Genomic DNA, 17393 nt, shown 5'->3' on the forward strand with positions numbered 1-17393 from the left:
TGCCAGCAATACTGCACAACACTGACAGAGGCAATCACAGGGGGCACACATCTGTAATCCCAGCACCCAGGAGGCTGGCTCAAGAGGATTTAGAGTTCAAAGCCAGCCTAGCTACATATCAAGACCCTTAACTACCAACCAACCAATAAACAAAACACTACTACTGATGGGCCCAGAAAGACAACATCTGAACGTGCCTGTGAGATTTAGCAGAGAGGTCCCTGGTGACCCCAGTATGATGGGGTATCGTAGTAAAGAAGCTGTGAAAGTTACCCAAGTGGAGAGAAAGTAGGTAACACCTTCCAGATGTCTGGCTGGAATCCGAAGTCTCTAAGTACACCCTAGTTGCTATATCAAAAGACTTCAGCCTGGGCGATTGATAGGTAGCAAGTCTGGGAAGCTCAGGGTCAAGTGTCAGTGATTCCTCAGCTTCGGCTTCATAAACGCCGTCTCCTAGCTGGGTCTTCGCATGGCGGGGCCAGACAAGCTCCTCCTGGCACTTTGACAAGGCACTGGTTGCCTGTGAGGGCTCTGCTCTTATGACCTAATTGCTCTTCTCCCTGACACGCTGGCTGGGTTTCAGTGTCTGACCTTGTGGGGAACACTTTGGAGTTGAAGGTTGGTGGGATGACTGTTCTTGGTTGTCAACTTGACTGCATCTGGAATTGACCAAAATCCAAATGGCTGGGCACACCTGTGCAGAGTTTTTTGTCTTAATTAAAGTCTTTGAAGTGGGAAGACCCACTTCTAATTCGGATCTCTGAGGTGGGAAGATACACCTTTAACCTGGGCCACCCCTTCTGCTGGCAGCCTGTATACAGGACATGGAAGGAGAAGACTTGCCCTCTTTGCCTGCTTGCTCTTGCTCTTGCTGACAAGTCCAGTCCTTCACTGGCTTTAGAGACCATTTCTTTGGGATTCCAGTGTACACTGAAGACCAGCTGAGACATTCAGCCTTGTGGACTGAAAAACTACTGGATTCTTGGACCTTCCAATGGCAGACAGTCATTGCCAGACTCGCTGGACCACAGCCTGTAAGCCATTCTACTGAACCCCCTTTCTGCTGTTAGTTGGTAGGGAACCATGAGTAGAGGGTGAAGTGGGGCGGGGGTGTCAGTTGCTTTTCTTGGTGCTGTGGTAACATACCTAACTATGGTAAGGAAGGAAGGGTTTATTCAGGTTCTCGGCTTGTGGCTGCAGTCCTTCATGGTGGGGCAGGCATGGGAGCAGCAGGATCATGAGGTAGCTGGTTACTCTGCATCCACTGTCAGGAAGCAGAGAGCAATGGATGCTGGTGCTCAGCTCACTCTGTCTATTTTAAACCATCTGAGCCCCGGGGAATGATATTGCCCACATTTAGGGTAGGTCTTCCCATGCAAGTTAACTCAATCCAGAAACTCCCTCATGATGGATGCACCCAGAGCCTTGTCTCCTAGGTGACTCCTTTAATACATTTTGTCAAGTCAGCAGTATTAACCATCACTGGGAAAAAGGGATGGTGAGCAGAGCGTAAGATCTCTGAACCTAGGATCTGGGCTCCAGGCCCCAGGTCGGCAGAGGCAGGCAAAAGCAGAGAGAACTAAAGGGCTGTGAGCTGAGGTAAGGATTAGTGGCGAGGCTCCTTTGAGACCTGAGTGAGAGCAGAGGCTGTAAGGCACATATGACCACCACTCAGTGGGCTCGGAGACAGGAGTGGACCAGGCTCAGATCTTGGTGCTGAGCTGATTTAGACCCAATCCTTGCGCATCTGATAATCTGTTTCCTTCACTATGAAACAAAGGACTGTTCATCAAGTGAGGGTCTCTTAAATGTTATCTCTGTGCTGGTACCGTGCAGGTTACAAAGGGGTGAAAGGTGTAAGCAGACACCACAAACACATCTCATCCACATCGCTCTCCTCCAGGACCACAGGAGGTCCACATGCTCACTGTCCCTTCTCTCCCGAACTGTGAAATGGAGAGGTCCTGAGATGTCTCCAGGAGGAGTCACACATCTCAGGAGCATGTATACACTCCAATCAGAAAATAGCCTGGGGGGCCAGAGAGATGACTCAGTATATCAGGGCCCCTGCTGCTGAGCCTGGTGACTTGAATTCAAGCCCTGGAACCTATGTGGTAGAGGAAAAGAGCCAAGTCTCATGAGTTTTTCTTTATCTTACACACACACACACACACACACACACACACACACACACACACACACACACTAAATAAAATAAAGATGGAAAGAAGGAAAGAGACAAAGAAGGAACAGAAAAGAAAGGAGAGAGAGAGAGAGAGAGAGAGAGAGAGAGAGAGAGAGAGAGAGAGAGAGAGAGAAACCCTTAGCTCAAACAGAGGCCAGCTGGTCAGCAGGCTGTGCCCCGCCTGGACACCACTCTGCACTGGGAGAACTGAGATGGTGACGAGCTGTCTCTCTCTGTCTGGCTCCCACTGCTCCTCATCATCACCTCCACCCCCTTAGAGGTGTGAGGTTCTGACAGACATGACAGGCTGGAAAAGGAAAGTGCCAAGGAAAAAGGGAGTTAAAAATACATCTCAGGAGAGCCTGGGTTCCTTCCCAGCCATGGGCAGGAGGTCCACAGTGCTCTGTGGAGCAGATCAAGCTCAGCACTCTGAGTCGGGGCCTCTAGTGTGGCTGTCCTTGTCATCCTCACTTCCTCCAAGAGCCAGTGTGACCAGAGCAGAAGTCCTTTTGGCTCCAGGGCTAAATGCACCTGGGTTGGGATCTGAGCACCACCAAGCAGCTGTGCGTCCTGGGCACACTTCCCTCTGCCCTTCTTTACCTTTTGTAAGTGAGGGTGGTCAGACCGTCAATGTTGTCTTAAGTGAAAATCTAGTGAGATGCTTTGTGTGAATGAATACTTTGCAAATGGAATAGCAGAGCAGTCCTCTGTGCAGCCCTCACACCACTGCCACAGAGAGAAAACACACACACACATGCACACGCACATGCACATGCATGCAAACTCACATGCACACACACACACACACCTCCCTCTGAGGCTTTGTGCTGAAATGGCCGAGATGCTCCACTTGGTTTTCTTTAGGGCTGTGCTGCCCTGTGATAAGTGCCGCCAGGGTACCTCCATCCTTAGCCTAAGGTCTTAGATGAGGAAGAGACATCAGAACTCTGGCTTCACTGGGAAGACCCAGACTGAGGGCAGAGGAGCTGACTCAGGAGGTTTTGTGATGGGTGGGGCCAGACCACCAGGTGCTCTTAAGCCAAGGACCTAGGGACAGTAGGTGAGCCTGACTGCACCCATGTTCTTCCAGAAGCTCAAGAAACATTAGTCATCTGGGAGCTTAGGTGGCCCTTGAAGGATTCCGGAAGCGTGTTTGATCAAAGGAACTGCTCAGGCTCAGGCATGGAGATTGGGGGTGCATGGAGCAGCTCAGGTGTGAAGACAGGGTGTATGGAGCAGCTCAGGCATGGAGCCCAGGGGTACATGGAGTTTCGGTGAGGCTAGGAGAGAGCTTATAGCTTGGAGGTGATGAGTTTGAGTGTTGTGTTAAAGAGCAAGCTTTGCTCCATGGAGTAAGCTGGACACAGGAAGTTGGGGGCTTGGGGATGCATGGGAAGGTGCAGAAGATACCCTGGGATCAGGGACGTTGGAATTACATAAAAGAGAGATGGTTTGACAAGGGTCTGGGAAGAAAGTGAAGTGGGCTCTAAGTAAGAGGTGGGACAGGGGCAGATAGGAAAGTGAAGGACGTTGCCACGTAGGTTGAGGGGAGAGACGATGGCGGGGGATAGGCCTGCTTCTGAATAGATTTGGGGCTTCAGTTCTGAAAGAGCAGTTTCCAGGTGAGCCTTGTGTACCTGAGGTTGACACAGAGTGAAGAGACACACAGTTCGGGAGGGCTCTGCCCTGGAGCAGGTCCCTTGGAGTCACTAGCTGGGGTTATGCTACCTGTCATATGTGGACACCTGAGATCTGACACGGGAAGTGGCAGGCCTTGATCTCCCAGACAGTGACCCGTGGATCAAGCCTGGATCCTTGTCAACAGCATTAACTCAGTACTCAGCTCACCAGTACTCAGCTCAGCACCCACCCCAAGATGTGAGGACTAGTGGCTGACCACCCAGTTCACGACTGGCCATTGACACAGTTAGGACGCTGACTACGCATTTGGCCACACTGACTAGGTTCTGGTCCTGACCTGCCCATTGCCAGCTGCGTGACCTTGAGCAAATGCTCTAGCCTCCCTGTGCTTCAGCTCCCTCGTCTATAAATTGGAGACTCTAGTAGGGGGTTGGCAGCATTACCTGAGCCGATACATGAACTGAGAAAGAACAGCGCCTGACATATGGTGAATGTCAGTCATCATCAATGCTCCCATTTTTATTACTTTGCTTATTTTGGTGATTTTTGAAGCAGGATCTCACAATGTAGCCCAAGCTTGCCTCAAACTTGTCATGTAGCCCAGACTGGCCTCGCACTTAGAGTGAGCCCTTGCCCCAGTCTCCCGAGTGCTGGGATTTCAGGTGTACAGGACAATGTCTGGCAACACACTGATTTATAGTCAAGGAGTCAGAAGCTTAGAAAAATCCAATAACTGCTCGGTGTCATGCAGCTAGTTATTGGCTGAGCTCAGGCCTAAATTGCTCCAAGGACTAGATCTGCTTGTTCACACGAAACTGCTTTGCTGCCTTGCTGCCCAGTTCTAAAAGGTGGTTTCATATTTTTAACCTAAGAGACTGTGGGGCTGGTGAGATGACGGAATGGGTAAGACGCTTTTAAAGCAAGCATGAGGAACTGGATTTGGATCTCTGGAGGCAGTGTGAAGCTTTGCACAATGGGGTGAGTCTGTAGTCCAGGCACTCCTGCGGTAGCAAGAGAGGCAGAGACGGGGGAATCCCTGGAAGCACTGAGGCCAGCTGCCCTAGCATATGCTGGAAGAGATGCCCTCTCAAACAAGGAGCAGCGTAAGGATCTGACACCCCTGGTTGTGCCCCACAATGCTAACACACACACACACACACACACACACACACACACACACACACACACGGGGGTGGGGGGATCCTCCATCCAAAGGCAGGATTCTGAGGCCCTTTTTTTGGGCCAGTTTTGCGCCCAGCTCTCATTCTAGCACCCACCGTCAGTCCTACTTTCTGGGGCAACCCCCTGCCCTTGCCTTGGGGAGGCCACTCCATCTGAAAGACCTGAGACCTGGTTTCTTTCCATGTGAGGGTCATTGGGTCTGCTCTCCCTAATAGTGAAGAGAGGACAGCATTTGCATAAGGCCAGCCTTACCCAGGACACTTTAGACATGTGTTCCAGAACCTAAAGTGACCTTGTGTGCTGGATGCAGGGCGTGTCCTGGGGTGATGGAAATAAGGCAGTCTCCAGATGCGAGCTGACGAAACCCTGAATAAACAGCAGTGGTGGAGATGAGGACCCTGGCCCAGCTCCCGCCTTTCCTTTCGCCATAGTGTTGGCAACAGCAAACAGGTACCCTGCATAGCCCAGCCTTGGCTCCAATGCCAGGCCAGTCCTTCCAGAAGTGCCGTGTGACCCAGGCCCTCTGAGTGAGCAGCCCAGAAGCCACTGCAGCTGTGGATCCACCAGGATTCTCGCCTTCCACCCTCAGACTCATGGGCTCACAAGCCATCAGGGAGGAAGTGAATCATCTTCCTGGATGAAGCTGGTGGTATGCTTCCCAGCAGCTGTCATAACCTTTGAGAGCCTGGTAATGAATGCCGCAGCACCGTGGCCATGGGTTTCTAGACATCCCTGTTGCTTTTAGAGAGGAAAGCAATTAATTGTGGTGTTGGATGAACACCTGATACCCCTTGATAGCTCCCCACACAGCACAGGTGCTCAGTGCCACCGAGCTGTCCACCTGAAAGTGGGCAAGATAAGATGGGCATGGTGGCACCCACCCGTAACCCCAGCCGCGGGGAGAGAGGAGGATCAGGAGTTCGCTCCTAGCTTGGACTTACATAGTGAGTCCAAGGCCAGCCTGGGCTCCGTGAGACCCTGCTTTAAATATACAGTAACGACAACAAAAAGGTGGAGTGGAAGAGGCATGGCAAGTTGGCTGCGGTAGTTCACACCTGTAATCCCATCACTCAGGAGAATGGATGCGAGTTCTAGGCCAGCCAGGAATACAAAATGATTGAAGACAAAATACAAAAAGATAAGAATTAAAAAAAAAATTGAAGAATGCAGTGGTAAATCTCGTGCATGCTTCACTACTATAAAGTGAAGTAAAGCGGCTGACAAGCGGAGACGCCAGAGCTCCCACAAATAAAGCATCCTTGTTTGTTTGAGGCTGGTGCTTCCAAAGGCCGCTTCTGCCTTTCCTGGAATCTGGGAGGAAAGGTCAGGCTGCAGACTTCCTCTCTGCCTCCAGGGGGCAATGTTGCAAAAATCTTCGGGGGAGCCAGGCTTTTCCTCCAAGCTCTTCCTCCCTGGCCTACTCTGGTTCGCACTCTACCCCACTCCGTCCCCACCCTCTCTCCCACCCTGCGTCCCTCCAGCTTTGCCGAACCTCTCCGTGTCCTCTCCCAGGACACAAATTATTAGTAACTATAACCCCACACTTGACTCTTTTGAACACATCAGTTTATGTCATCCTTCCAAGGTTAGAGAAGAATGAGACCCCTTCCAGCCATCTCCCCATTTTATAATAAGGAGGCTGACAACCGGGCAGAGGCAGGACCTGGCCAATGCCAGCATAGAGATAGCAGAGTGAAAGCTGGGGGTCCCAGGCTGCCCAGCTAGATTCCTGTGAGCGACCCCCCTAAAGCACCCACAGAGCTCTAGCTGTTAACACTGGCACCCCCCAGCCAGTCTGCTGAGTTTCCAGTTTGCCCTTGAGCTCCCTTCCATCCGGTGGGGGCGGGGAGGGGGGCTTCCTTCCTGGTGATTTATTGATGCACACCTGCTGTGATTGACTCCTCCTTCCTCTGCTTCCAGAATCTCAAGTCATCACCGTCGTCATGGCTGCCATATTAATAACGAGCCTGCGTCAGCTCAGCTTTCAGAACTTAGCAAGCACTAATCCATCCATCAGCTCATCCCGGCCTTGACAGCTCCAGAGAGGCATTTCACAGACAAGGGCATGGAGGATCAGAGAGGGCAATCAACTGGCCCCGAGTCACCCAGAGAGAGCCTCTCTGGGGAGAGAATCCTGCCTCCTTGGAGAGAAGCTGCCCACTCTCTAGGGAGATGGGGCACAATGATGACGTTCTGTGTGGTCCTGCCAAGAGGTTCCTTATGTTTTTTTACCGCCGAGGAGGACACCGGCCCTCAGAGAATTCTTGCTGGGTCAGGATTGAAGCATCTAGTGCCTAAAAGGTATCAGGTGACCAAACTCCTGCTCTCTGGGAAAGAGGTCTGCCACTTCTAGAGGAGGATGCCGTTTCTAGCCCAGCATGGAGGCAGTGGGACCAGAGGAAGGCTGCTGAGACGTAGAACCTGGGGCGACACCCCCATAGTCTAGGAGGTGGAGAACAGTGTTCAGGTGAGTTAAGCCGCCTCAGCAGGCACAAGAGTCTGAGCAGGTTGAACGTGCCAGGGGCTGTGCTGAGCCCAGTGAAGGAGTTCATGGCACAGCTATTCCCAGAGCCCCTTCATCCAGCTGGCCTGCAGACCATGATTTGCTGGAAACAAAGCTGTGTCTTGTCAGGATAGAGAGGGCCAACAAAAGGGGAGGCCTTGACTCTTAGCAAGATGGAGGCTGATTCTCCTCTACTGGCCAGGTAGAGAAACCCAGGGAGAGGTAGACAGCTGCTCCTGTGCTCACTGCACACCCATAGCCTCAGTCTCCCAATCTGAAGAAGGGAGAATTGAATTGAATGAGCTCCCCATTCCTTCCCACACTGACCTCAACGCAATACACCCACCTTTGATTTCCTTAACTCACAGCCCACCTCCTGCTGTAAAGAAACTAGAGAGAGAGAGAGAGAGAGAGAGAGAGAGAGAGAGAGAGAGAGAGAGAGAGAGTGTGTGTTGGGTTGGTTCTGAGCAAGTCACCTTTTTGAGTGGCAGTGTCCTCATAGGAGAAGCAAGCATGACCTTGCCTTCCCTGGACAGAGCTAACGAGGCATACATGGAGCAGGACTATCGAGCAAGGATCTGAGCCAAAGTCTGCTTGTGAGGCTAGGAAAGCCCAGGCTCCCCAAAGACCTTCATTTGCCACCCAGCTAGCCTAGAGCTCATTTATAGATATCCGCTCCCGGACTGGGAGGCCAGAAGGAAGTGAAAAGGAAGGTGCTGAGGGCGCAGTCGGGAGTGTTTGGGGGGAAGGCGCCTCTAACGTTTTGTCCCCTTCTTTATCTTCTGAGCAAGATCATGGTGATCATCAGGACCTTCTTGGAGGTTGGTGGTTTGAGGCCAGGATTATTTAACAGATGGTAAACCTGGGTCCTAAGGAGCAGAGGATTTGCCCAGTATCCCGCAGCAGGGCTGTGACAGAGCTGGGACCAGAACAGAGCTCAGGAATCTAGTTCCCGCATCCTTCCCCTGTACCCTGCAGCAGGTGGCTCCACAGATGAAGTCTCCTGTTGTGTCAGGTTTACAGAAAGACCTGTCTCTACGTGGGCTAGCTACTCAGAGAGAAGAGAAGGGCTCAGCTTCCGCCAACAGCTCGGGGTTTACAACAGTATCAGGCTTGGCGTGAGCCACCGGGCTGTGAGAACGTCAGGGACCCTGGGAGCTGCAGCATTTTGCAAACCATGCCAACAGCAGGAGACACTAAAAAAGGCATCAAGTTTCACAAACAATGGGAATCTGCAGATGGTGTGGAGATCGCACGCCCAGTGGGGGCGTGAAAAGCACAGGATACAGCAAACACCGGTGTTCCCAAGTACACTAAGGCACGGAAGGAGGCAGGCTCATGAAGCTTAGCGCTCCTGTAGATGGACTCTCCTGTCGATGGACCAGGAGCTGGTCTGAGGGCCTGTCAACTCAGGTTTCATAAGCTCATGTAGGTCCCCGCCCTTTGCTCCAGCTCCTGAACTCAGGAATAGTCTGGTTCCATATAAAGAACCTCTGAGGCCAAGCCAATGATAAGAGAGCTTCTAGAAGTCTAAAGGGACCCCCCCTTCCTGCCACTGTGCACCTATGACTTGAAATCTGGAGGGTTCCCGCCTCTGCCAGTCTCTAGGAAGACTTGGGGCCGACTGCGGACTGAAGGGCTGAGAGCCCAGATCTAATGTGGCTTCCCAGGCGGGACTAGAGTCCGTTCTTTCTGTCAGTCCAAGACAACTGTTGGCCTTCCTCCACTGTCACATGCTCACATGGCTGGTCCTTCAAGGACACCTTCATCCAAAAGGTGTTAGGCATTCGGCTGAGCGCCTTGTAAGTGCCAGGCAGATCTGTAATCCACATGCCCCTGCTTTCTATGGCCAAGTGGGCTAAAGAAAGCTTCTCTCTCATTCCAGAGGAAGCTAGGCTCTAAACCCACATCCCTATTGTTTGCAAAGGCCCTCTTCTGGAGATGGCCTTGGGCTCATTTTTGTATCTAAAATCTGGGCAGAAACTCTTCCCCTGAGAAGACAGCCTAGGTTGAAGGGTGGAAAGCCTGATTCTAGCAGCAGAGGGCCAGGACATGCTGCCCCAACTAATGGGGTACTCTGTAGCAAGTGACTGAGTGACTCATCTGTGAAATGGGGGGCGGGCTCCCAGCCTGCTGGGTATAAAGGGCCCTAGGGAGCCTCACATGCAGACTCTCTATGCAAACCAACTGTTTTCTCCCCAGCCTGGGAGTGGCCCTGCCTCCTGCCATGCCCTCCAACTCAGCCTCTGGCCTCCAGGCTTGGCCTCTTTATGTATTTATTGCCTCGCTATTCACATCAGCCCTGCAAAGGAGGACTTCTCTTTGACAGATGAGGTTACTGGCACTCAGAGAGGTGCAGAGACTTGCCTGTGACTCCTCGTTCCTTGGCTGGAGCCAGCTCTGGGATGGGACCGTTCCTCCAGCTGTCCAAGGCAGACATCGCTAAGAATTTCACATTCACCCTTTTGTCTTACTTCCTTCTTCTCTCACTTCCTTCCTCCCTCCATCTAAGTGGCTGTGCCTGATGGCGCTTTGGGGGCCCATGATACTTTGAGGGGGCAGTTGTTCGTTAATCTGAATCCTTGAGGTGGATGGGAAGGGGCAGCTGTTAGTGAGGGATGAGGAGGACAGGGACAGGAGTGTGGTAAAGGAGGACCAGGGCTCAGTGGAGGCTTGCTTCAGAGCCCATAGACGACCAGGGAGACAGCAGCCCCACAGGAAAGGCGGCTCAGATGATTGGGACTGCAGCAAAGAGACTGAATGTTCTGGAATATCTGTCTTCTGAGTGGCCCTGGATTTAAGAAGAGCCATCAACAGCTTCTTGCTCTTACTTCTGCTGCTTTCCAAGGGAAAGAGCTAGGAAGTAACCCACACAAGTCTCAGGGCGGGAGCCGCTTCCTGCCAGCCTGGGGGCTGGACCAAAACAAACCCGCCTCTTTTACAAGTCCTGGACTGTCCCAGCCAGAGATCAGAGGAATTAATTCATGGAGCTAAAGAAGCAGACACAGTAAGGGTCAGGGTTAAGAGCCGGACAAAGGAGCAAGCGCCCAGAGACAGGAGCTCTCAAGAAGGGCTCAGATTGAGCAGGGTCCCCACCACCTCTGCCTTGAGGGCAGCTGCTGTCCAATGTGGCCAAAGAAATAGCCTGAGGGACAGCTGCTGCTCCCTGCTGCTGCTCCCTCAGAAGCTGTCTCCAGGAAGCCACTGACGAACTCACTTGCTCTCTGCTAAGCTCCAGGTTGAACTAGAGGCCACAGTTCTCCGAATTGCCCCATGGGGCCCAGAATAGGTAAGTGCAGGTGAAGGACGGGAGGGAGCTGGGAGGGAGCCTGGAGGCTTCATCGGACATATGAAAGTGTGAGACTACAGTGCCTTGTTAGTGTGCTGGGAAGACAGAGGTTCAGTTCTGCATAGAGCAACCTACCGGTCTGTGGAACACTGGGACGGGGTATGAGTGAATGAGAGGGGCAGGAAGGGAAGCCATTTACTCAGCTGGAGGCAGGGAGCCCAGCCAAACCACCCTGGTAAGCGAGAGTCCTGAGACCTGCCCAGCCACCATCAAGCTGATGCCCCAGTGTGAGAGAAACAATGTAGGGATGAATGGTCAAGGCCGAGAACCACAGAGACAAAGGAGAGAGAGCGAGAAAGGAGGGGAGAGAGCATGTGCAGAGACGCGGGACCAACAGGTGTCAGCAGAACTAAGGGGTAGCCTGGGAGGGTGGCCCTGAAGGAGGAGACTCGGAGAGAGGCCTGCGTACACTTAGCTAGGTAGATGGCAATGGGGTGTGAGGAGGCTAGAGGGGGAAACGTCTGGAAGGCTCCAGAAACCAAGCTTGGCATGGCATAAGAAAAGCACCAAGTGGCCAGGGCAGAGTGGCACACCCACCTGTGACAGGGTGGCTGGGCTAGATGCCCTGCAGTAACCCCTGGCCTCCCTGTCTGCTGCAGTGTCAACCTCGCACCCGGCCAGGCGAGGCCAGGCTTGCTCCCAGGTGGCCACACGAAGGCGTCAGGCCAAACAGACTCTGCAGAATCACAGACACAGCTTGGGGACCCTGGCACACCAGGAAGGGTGGGGATGGATGCTTCCTCTCGGGAGGCCTCATAGAAGAGAGGAGCATGAGGTCAGGTGTGAGGGGATAGGGTGGGGTTTGTTTTGGTTTTGGTGACACAGGATTTTGCTTGTCCAAGGCTCATCTCCAACATGCTGTCCTCTGGCCTCTGCCTCCCGTGTGCAGGGAGCACGGGCGGGCACCACTGAACCTGGCATAATGAGATGGTTTCAATGGGCTTATGGGCCATTGACAAACAAAATTCCCATTCATCTTCTCAGTATGAATGTGGCGGGGGGGGGGGGGGGCTTGGAGACCCATGGCATGGGAAAAACTAGCACCCTCAGTTCTGTACGTGCCTCTGCTCCCCGTAAAGGCTCAGCTCTGGGTCCTCTAGCGAATCCCTGACACACATGTGATAGGAAGCTGTCCCAAGCCCTCCCACGGAGTCACCAGAAGCCATCTCCAGCTGTGCCTCCACAGCTTCCATCCGGCTGTGGCCAGGCTCACTACAATGGGTAGAAGGATGAAGGAACGCAGTTGGCACTCAGTCTTCGAAGGGTCCAGGGCCAGCTGCTCCACTAGGGACAGACATACGTATCTCCCACAGAGGTGGCCTGCCAGCTTGCAAGTGCCCTTAGACGGCAGAGTTCTCCTGTGTGTATAGGGAGGAAACTCAGATCCCCACACTGTCCCCACGGTGAGATCCAGGGAAGCCACTCTCTGGCCTCGGCACCCTTGTTCAGGGAGTCCCTGCCCACAGTCTTTTCTTGGGAAATTTGATACTTCCAACACCTCCAAATGAAGCGCCTTCCTCCAAGCTAGAGGAAGCCTGTTAGCCCCACCGCACAACGGACACCCGCCCCCCAGGCCATCTTTCCTCACTCTAGGTGCTTGCTCCCTGTGGCCCTCCGTGTTCAAATGAGGTCTTCCCAGGGCAGATATGGGAGGGAAAGAACCATCAGCCTCATGTTGGAATCCCGGCTCTGCCCATGGACAATATGAGAACTCAACAAAATCTTCCCTCTATTTTAATAGGTGAGGAAGCAGATACTCAGAGAGGGCAACTGACCAGCCCAAGATCACCCCGTAGCTGACCCGCAGAGTAGAGGCCAGAACACCAATCTTCCTAATATTAAGGCCCTCTCCTCTCTGTCACTTGCCTGGGGCTTTCTCTTGCCTCCTCACTCCATATCAGTGAACTCTGGCCAATGTTGTATACTGCTCCACTGGCTCCTCACAAAGCAAATTATTTTCTGGGTGCCACTGACTGGGGAGCAGATGTGGGGGTATGTGTGTTATTTCCCCCCTGACTGGTCTAGGAAGTGCCAGGTGGTGAGCTGGCCTTGACCTTAGCATAGGGCACCACGTGGTCAGTCAGTGCCAGTCTGCCTGGCCCTGTTGCTTGCAGGGACTGTTTCTCTATGTTCACAGTAGGTGGCAGGGATAGTCCCTTGGTCCCCAGTGTGTTTATAAGCTTGTTCTGTGGAGGGGGCAGCAGAGCAGAGGTTTCTCTGCAGGGACTGGCTGGGCCTTTACATCGGTGTGGGTGACTTATGCATGGGGAGCCATGAGAATGGTGTTGCACCCCCCATAGGCTGCAGTCAAGGCCTAGCAATTGCTCTGGAATGTTAAGGAGCCCACCCCAGTGAGCCGAGAGGGCTGGAGGATGAGGCTTGATTCCATCCATTCTTGAGGCCTTGGACCCATCCAGGACTGGACAGAGCTGGGATGATAAGATTGTTCAGTGAGTAAACAGCTCTGTGTCCCGGGTCCCAGCTCTGTGATGCCCATCTGTGGAATCTCTGTGTCCCGGGTCCCAGCTCTGTGATGTCCATCTGTGGAACCAGAAACACAAGCCACATGAATAAAAATGCCGAAGTTTTCAGCGCCTGTGATATAGGCCTGTCATCCCAGCTACCCCAGAGGCTGAGTCAGGAAGATTGAAAGTTCCAAGTCAGCCTGTGAACTATATCAGTGGTAGAGCATGGGCCTAGCATTTGTGAGGCCCTAAGCAATGCCCAGGATCATAGAAAAGATAAAGAAAAAAGAACACCAGAGAAAGGGGAGGAGAGGGTAAACAAATATATCCTCATGGAAGAGAATATAAAACTAATTGTTTTCCTAATTTCAATTATTATGTTTTTCTTTTTTGTGGTGGATAAGTGCCTTAAAAATATAATTGATAGTGAAAGCGTAAAACCCTAAGCAAAGCTCCATGGCTTCAGAATGGCTTACTTCAAACTACACAGAAGTTCACTGAGATGTACAGTTTGGAACTGGGCAAGTATTTGAGTGACTGCTTTAATCTAACTGCGTGATATCTTTATTTGTAATTCCATTACAATAAAGTGATTTTTGTTTAAAAATAGTACCGAAAAGAAGAAAAAGCCAAAGTATGAAATCGGCAAAAACAATTGGCCTGCAACTGGGAGGGTGGTCTATCCCCAGAGCGGGTGGAGGGTAGGAGTCTGGGCAGAGAGTACCAGCAAGGTTTGAACAGATTGTACATTCTAGAAGGGCAAATGGACTGGGCATGTTTGTGGGCTAAGAGAGCAACCAGATTAAGGGACGAGGTCACTAGGAGCTATCTCAGAAAATTAAGCCAAAGCCAACAAGCGCTCTGACATGAAGAGCCCATGTGAGAGTGTCACAGAGACTAGCTTAGAGGCCGTTGGGGCTACAGAAGAGGTGACCATCCTTCAGTGATCTGTGTTCTAGGGGTGCTCCCCAGAGCACTACTCGTGTGTCACAGTTTTGTGAGTCCAAGTGCAGACTTCTGTCCAGATGAGGGAAACAAGCCTGGGGGGACCATGACCTGCCTCAGGTCACACATCTAGAGGCAGAACCAGAGACTCCCGAGCGCCCTCTGGAGTCTGGGCTCTCAGTGCCGTCCTCTTCAGAAGTGAAGGCTCCCAAGACTCCACCTGGTGCTCCTTGGGGTGACCTTATGTGGCCACTGAGCCTAACCAAGGTCCTCAGACTCATGCTGTGGTGCAAGAATGAGTGAATGGATGACCTGTGAGGTCAGCCCAAGCCCTGAGAGTGATCGATGAGCTCCTCATGTGAAGGAGAAGCATGGCCTTGGGCCAATAGTTTCTTGTTTAGAGCTAAGGAAACTGTCCTGCTTCCCCATGGGCTCAGAACCCCCCTCCCCAAGCTCTAGTTGCTAAAGGTCATCATGGGTTTAGATGGGGTAGTCAGGGCCAGAACTGGGAACAGAAAGTCCCAGCACAGGGTCCCTGACCCAACTCGGAAACCACCAGATGCCTGCCCCCCCTCCCCGCCACCCCATCCTGACAGAGCTCCTTCAAAAAGCAACAGCTAGACTTCAAGATCCTTTCCCTGCTGGCAGGCCACCCAAGGGTCCTTCCAGAAGGAATTTCCCAAAAATGACAGCCAAGCCCAATTCCTGTCTGGAGACTCCCTCCCCATTTTCTGCCTTTGACTCTTCCTCCTTCACAGTGCTGGGCTGGGTCACACTGCAGCTGGAGCTTCAGGCCCCACAGTCACCCTGTGTCACCACGACTACCCCCACCTATAGCCTAGGCTCCAGTCTTGTTGGCTATCTCATTTGGGTGAGCTCAACTCAACAAGCTTGCTAGTCAGCTAGGCTGGGGCTGAGAGGGGAGACGTGGTAGGCACAGGTGATGAGAGGCGCAGGTGATGGAGGTGGTGGGGGTGATGGGCATAGGCAGTCAGTCAAGGGTGTGGCATGTACAAAGGCCGAGGGCAGCATCTGATTAGTTGGGGAATGGCAAGAGTCTGTTGGGGCTGGAGTGTTGTGTTCTATAGGAATGGGTAGATGAAGCCTGAGGCTCTCAGGGGCCTTGTACTTGAGACTGGGATGACTCAACCACTACCCACCACCTAGATGCCACCCTTCCCAGGCTCAGACACTGTGCTTTTAGTGCTGGGAGCTAGTAGCTTTTCTGGTGACACCAATCCACTCTCTTGAAAGGTGGATCTATGCTGGAGGTCCTCTTTCTGCTCTCAGCTGGGGCGCAGAGTAGAGCAGGTTCAGACACCGGCTTGTTAATGTCAGCCTCACAGGACTCTCAAACCCCTAGACAAGTGACTTCAGCTCATACCTTTTACCTGGAGGCATGATTTCCTAGAGAAACCCCTTCCTATGGCTATTCTACTCCCCCAACCTCATGTCCAGTGCTGAGCACACTGTCATTCTATCGCCCCCGGCTGTCAGGGGCCAAGCTCACCAAAACAGTACACCAAGACAGGCATCCGAGCTCCCCTTCAGCTTGCCCCGTCACTGGGTCCCTCCAACTCCTCCAGCCCCACACCTCTTCCGTTCTTTAGTAGTAGTAGTAGTAGATTTTGTGTGTGTGTGTGTGTGTGTGTGTGTGTGTGTGTGTGTGTGTGTGTGATATGTGCACACATACCATGGTACACTTGATTGTGCACTTGCAGAGGTCAGAGGACAACTTGCAGGAGTCTATTTTCTCCTTCCAACATTTGGATTCTGGGGGTAGAAAAGCAAGTGCCTCTCCCAAATCTTTGCTCTCACTTCTAGAACCAGAAGAGCACCCCCTCTCTGCCTGCCATAGTGTTTCTGGATTAGTTCTGGGCTTCCTGGCCTGGCTCTCCACTTTCAAAGTGGTTTTCCTAACCCAGGAATCATGGCCAGGGAGCTCCCAAGCCCAGGGTCGCTGAAGACGGACGACAGGGAAGCCCCCAGGCAGGTGAAAGGGCCCCAGGAAATGGGCCCCCACTGAGGTGCCAGCAGGGCGAACTGCTCTGAGCAGGCACAGCACCATGGACTGCTGAGTCCTCTCAGAGGCTCTGCATGCCAGATCTGCTGATCTTTCAAGACAAAAACATAAATCTGCAATTGGATGTGAAATTTCCTGATTTTTTAAAAATGCTGGCAACTGATTTTAAAAACATTCAGCAAGCCAGCATTTTGCAGGCTTCCAAACAAGTCCCAGGGCCTGAAGTGCCTCCAGGCAGGGAGTATCCAGAGGATGCCATCTGTCTCAAGGGACACCACTGAGTGGAGGTCTTGGGCCAGAGTTTCCCAGTCACAACCCCTGCCTTATTGTCTGTGTGTTGTGTAGGTCCCTTTGATGGCCTGGCTTGGTGTGTATGTGAGGGTGGCACAGTGTGTGTGGAGTGGGGTGGGTGTGGTGTTTCTTCTTGTACACCAAAGTTAGAGAGAAAAACAAACAAAGGAAAAAACAACCCCTGGAATGCAGCTGAAGAGTGCAGAAACTTGAGGTAGAGGCAGTGTGGAGACTGGATGGTGGGAGGGGCAAGGAGCTGGGGCGGGGCGGAGGGGGGCGGGGTGCACTTCCAGTGGGGTCTGTGCGTCTTCCTGGATCAGATGAAATGGAGTAAGCTGAGCCTTCCAGAAGAAGAAAAGCAAGTTGTTCGAGGCCGGGTGGCCAGACTTACAAACAAACTAACTGTTGAGTTTGGGGCCGAGGCTGACAAAGCTGGCCTCAGTGAGTCCCTTGGGAGTTGCCCAAGCACCTTATCCCACGCAGCCTCGCAGCCTCGCAGCGGGTGGGAAGTGGGTTTGTTGTTCTTACCTTACTGATCCTCGGAGCTGACTGTCTGATCACCAGCCACCAAGTCCCGGGATCTCCATGGTCCTAGGTCTTGCTTTCTGTAAGGTACTGGCCAGAACAGTCTATAGACAGTATCATGCCTTGACCCTCTCAGATAGTGAGTTTCAGGCCGTCAGATCTCTGTCTCAAAAGAAAGAGAGAAGGAGGAGGGAGGGAGAAAGAGAGGAAGAAAGGAGGGAAGGAAGGAAGGAAGGAAGGAAGGAAGGAAGGAAGGAAGGAAGGAAGGAAGGAAAGATCCAGAG

At 52.6% G+C, this 17393-nt stretch overlaps 1 protein-coding gene across 1 annotated transcript in view; it reads left to right on the forward strand.

Annotated features, from left to right (window-relative positions):
• Positions 1 to 10103: 10103 nt before the first annotated feature.
• Positions 10104 to 17393, forward strand: part of Slco2b1 (solute carrier organic anion transporter family member 2B1) — a 45897-nt gene continuing 38607 nt past the window's right edge. The window contains 1 exon segment of the mRNA XM_052712203.1: positions 10104 to 10800. Within this exon segment, the coding sequence (XP_052568163.1) occupies positions 10785 to 10800 (16 nt within the window). The 5' untranslated portion in view covers positions 10104 to 10784.

This window comes from Peromyscus californicus, unplaced genomic scaffold (genome assembly GCF_007827085.1).
Source record: "Peromyscus californicus insignis strain IS unplaced genomic scaffold, ASM782708v3 Scaffold_4__1_contigs__length_199733344, whole genome shotgun sequence".
In the NCBI taxonomy this organism is placed as follows: Eukaryota; Metazoa; Chordata; class Mammalia; order Rodentia; family Cricetidae; genus Peromyscus; species Peromyscus californicus.